This window comes from Procambarus clarkii, chromosome 17 (assembly GCF_040958095.1).
Source record: "Procambarus clarkii isolate CNS0578487 chromosome 17, FALCON_Pclarkii_2.0, whole genome shotgun sequence".
NCBI classification, from domain to species: domain Eukaryota; kingdom Metazoa; phylum Arthropoda; class Malacostraca; order Decapoda; family Cambaridae; genus Procambarus; species Procambarus clarkii.
The window spans coordinates 11,686,235-11,690,499 of record NC_091166.1 but is presented as its reverse complement, the minus strand read 5'-3'; the positions used below and the strand labels follow the sequence as shown (position 1 = coordinate 11,690,499).

The 4,265-nt window shown below is 47.0% G+C and overlaps 1 protein-coding gene across 1 annotated transcript; it reads left to right on the top strand.

The window, feature by feature from the left end:
• The first annotated feature begins 402 nt into the window (after window positions 1-402).
• LOC138365572 (uncharacterized) lies at window positions 403-2,982 on the top strand. Its single transcript, XM_069326046.1, has 3 exons — window positions 403-472; window positions 748-930; window positions 2,222-2,982. The coding sequence occupies exons 1-3, from the start codon at window positions 403-405 to the stop codon at window positions 2,980-2,982; spliced, it is 1,014 nt and encodes a 337-aa protein (XP_069182147.1).
• The last annotated feature ends 1,283 nt before the right edge of the window (window positions 2,983-4,265 follow it).

The following is a 4,265-nucleotide window of genomic DNA, read 5'->3' as shown; positions in this document are numbered from 1 at the left end:
TGTACACATCTCTGTATCAACATGTACACACCAGGATAAATGTACACATCTCTGTATCAACATGTACACACCAGGATCAATGTACACATCTTTGTATCAACATGTACACACCAGGATCAATGTACACATTTCTGTATCAACATGTACACACCAGGATAAATGTACACATCTCTGTATCAACATGTACACACCAGGATAAATGTACACATCTCTGTATCAACATGTACACACCAGGATCAATGTACACATCTCTGTATCAACATGTACACACCAGGATCAATGTACACATCTCTGTATCAACATGTACACACCAGGATCAATGTACACATCTCTGTATCAACACGTATATACCAGGATCAATGTACACATCTCTATATCAATGACATGTACATGCGATGATCAATGTCTTCATCTCTAATTGATCCTGTACAAGATGCGATGATTGAGCACATTTATGGATCACTGTACACAGGTTAGAGTGCACCCCCCCCCCACACTACCGGCGGTCACCACAGACAGCCATACTGTTAGCAATATTATTCAGCACGCCCATAACTCGACGGGCGCGCGCATTCCTCACTTTACCATCTGCCCTCCGCTTCTGTTGCTGCTGTTGCTGCTGTTGTTGCTTTTGGCATTGTTGTTACCTGTGTTGCTATGGCTGTTGTTGATGCTGTTAATGTTTCTGTTTGTCTTGCTGCTGTCTTAGGGCTGCATTTAAATATGTTACTGCTACTCTTGTTGCAGCTACTGGTACTATTGTTGCTGCTGCTATTACTACTACTACTGCTACTACTGTTGCTGCTACTGTCGATAGAGCAACTGCTATTGCTGTTACTGCTGCTGGTGGAGGTGGTGGTGATCCAGGAGGCTGGTCCCCTAGCCAGTATTTACCACTTGTCCAGCTCCCAGTGCCGGCTCCTCCCGGAGGTCATATATTCTATATTAATACGTAATTTTCCTCCTATTTTGCTCGCTAGTTTGGAGCCTTCACTCACACCCTGTTTACGTGAGTTAGTCTGAGCGGGCAGGCCCGAGTCGTGCAGCTGTGGTCGTCCTCTGAGGTGTATCTGTGTGAGGAGAGGGTGGGGGGGGAATGTGTAAATGGGTGGTTGTCCTCTTGAGGGGTGTATGGTAGGGGGGGCAGACTGGATACGTCCACCTGTGATCGTCCTCGGAGATGTGTGCAGTGGGGGCAGGGTGGAGACGTGCACCTATGGTCGTCCTCTGAGATGTATGGGATGGAAGGAAAGGCAAGCTCTTGACGTGTAGCTGTGGCCGTCCCCTCAGGTGTCACTATCATATGTGTGTGTGGATAGACTGGACAGCGGTTTTTTTTTATTTATAAAAATGAACACAATAGATACAATAAAAATGATCGAACAAAAACCATGACAAAGAACAGTACAAATGAACAGAAATGAATCCACAGGGGCAACAAGCATGGCCCAAAATCATAAAGTCAATAACAGGAATATCACATAGAGAGCAACACAAAAGGAGCTACAAAACAAGCATAATACATAAAACATGGCATGTACACAGGAAACACAAAGGTACACATAGGAAGCACAAAGGGTACACACAGAAAAACATACACAAAACAAGCCAGTCACAAAGGAAGAGAAGAAAGAATAAGAAACCAACACATACACAGGACGCACAGAAACCGGGAGCCAAGCACAGAACCACACCCAACGCACACATGAAAAAACACCGAAACACGCAGGAACCGGCACACACGGACATACACCGGAACACACACAGGAACCGGAAAACAGAAACCACAACCACACACCCACAAACAAAAACAACGGAACATGCAAGAACCGGGAAGAACAGGAACAAAGTCACCAATAATGATGCCCATTTTTCTCTGGAAACTCACTCCTTGGATACCGAAGAACGTACTTATTCCAAAGCGGCCACTCCTCATCGGAAGGGCGTACGTCCCCACGGCGACGCAGCCCCTCCATAAACTCCAAAGCCACGTCATCAGGCGGCTGCGACCGCACCAAAGCAGAGGACATCGAAGACCCCAGAGTTGCTGGAGAGGCAGCAACTCCGCCGCTGATGGAACAGGAACCGAGGGCATAGACTCCGCCGGCCACACCAAGGGAGGAGGCTCCACAGGGGACAACACGACAGAGGCCACATCCGGAACAGCATCCACAGGGTCGGGCACTAGCGCATAATCCCCAGTACGGACGTCCTTCTGCAGGACCACCACAAAGCCCTAACCCACATCATCAGCCGCACCAGCCACAACAGGAGGATGGACCTCCCTCCCATGGTGGGGAATCCCCGGCTGGAGAAGAAACAGTGGGAAACATAGACACTGTCATCGGCGGCAGCAGCAGGCACGTGAACATTCGCCACCACCATTGTAGTCGACACCGCCGCCCCAGGTACCACCTCACTGACACTCGCAGACTCGTAACCGTCAAATTCACCTTCATCGGCCCAGGTAGAAGGAGGGAAGTGCCACGAACGCTTGGGAACTGGAGGTGGAGCCAGAAACACGGGAAGCGCAGGGGGCGCGCCCTTTTGCACGGCACAAGACGTCATCAGCCTCAACGACAGGGGGAACCGGTCCTACTACAACAGGAGACTCCCGCCTCCATATCACCTCCCAGCACAGCTGGGACAAACAGCGGGGACGGAGAGACAGGAGCCAAAGGACAAGGCAGAGGGTCAGGCTCAGAAGACGAAGGGTCAGGCACAGAAGACGGAGGGGCAAGCACAGCAGATGGAGAAGCTGAAGACGGAGAGGGAACGTCCGGGAGAACAACAGCAGCACCAGGAACCCCACCAGCAGCAGCACATCCAACCGAGGATGGCACAGCTAGCGGAGCACAAGCCCCACCAGGAGCAGGAGCACCATCAGACGCAGGGCGTGTCACATCAGCCAAGGGCACGTACACAAATGCATCCACCGGTCCTTCTCCACAGCCAACGGCGGGAAATCTTCGTCACGAATGACATTCACTTAGGGGACGACGGCCGCCGAGCAGGCAGCAGAGAGGTTGTGGGATATCTGGGGCTTGACTCAATTATTTAATTATTTAATTTAATAACGAAGGACCACCCATTTTTGAGAAAAGAGGGAAACTAATAAAAAGTGATCATTAGAAACACAAGGAAGAACCAGTGTCTATGGATAAATATTAGAAAGAATAATCACTTAAATAAATAATGGACTGTATGGTTAACTAACTAAAGTCAGAGCCTCAAACACCTACATGGGGGGGGGGGGGGGGGGTATTGCTAGAACTTCATATACGTCTAGGAACTAGTGTGGTTCGTCACCAGTTCATTGTTGAGTAAAGAATATTATGACCAAAATATTATAGAATCAATAGGTAAATCCAAAAAGAGAATATTAATGATTGTTAGAATTAAAGAGCAATCATCTAAGTAAACACACCAATCTCCAAATTCATATAGTAAGTACTCGATATGATAATATTATGGATATGTATAATAAATTGGAGTAATTAAATGTGTACAAAAAGTCTTAGCTTTAAGACGATTTCTATGACATCGTTCGTGCTTCGTCCTCGTGATCTCCACACAGAAGCCATTAGAGGTGAATAACACGAATGTAGTTAACGACTCGTTGACTCCTCACATACGAGCTGTAATTTAAAGGATATTACGTAGCATTGAACTAGGCTACTTAAATCTCAAAATTAATGAAAATAGAAAATGAATGTTAATGCGGTACTAACATTGGATTTATTGTCGTCCCGCTATGTAACGACAGACTACCCACGAAATATACAATCTCTAATGATGCATCAAGAAAGAAAATATACTTAGCATGAGCGCAGTATATGCTGAAGTCTGCCGATTTCGCGTCTCAGTCTCAAACTTCCACGATGTTGTACACGTGATTGAGAGTGTGGCTTGATTCTCGACGCGTTATTGTTTGACCGAGCACTATGGAGTACGTGGAAGAATAATTATTCGTTATAAGTTGAGTATCAGTGTAATTCTTGCTGATAATCCCAACGCCACGTGTCTCAGACTCTGACGCCACGACTTTCTTCTGTCCAAGTACGCACGCTGGCTGCTCATTCCGCAACACCAGCCTCAACAATGGCGTCTCCTTCCTCTCCAACCCGCGTCCCGCATTCACCACAGAAATTATTTATCACGAATAATACTATTTCGCGCAATTGTGGTTGAAATACTTTAATAAGGACTGGGTTGTGATTCTAGAGATTTAAATATTATTGCTCTCGTCTTATGGTGGTAAACGA

Excerpts from the sequence above, each read along its gene's own strand:
- LOC138365572 (XM_069326046.1), top strand. The coding sequence starts at position 403 with ATGTCTTCATCTCTAATTGATCCTGTACAAGATGCGATGATTGAGCAC. Across the intron at positions 473-747 it reads TTATGGATCACTGTACACAG|CTACTGGTACTATTGTTGCT; the intron begins GTTAGAGTGCAC and ends CTCTTGTTGCAG. Across the intron at positions 931-2,221 it reads AGTGCCGGCTCCTCCCGGAG|GACCACCACAAAGCCCTAAC; the intron begins GTCATATATTCT and ends GTCCTTCTGCAG.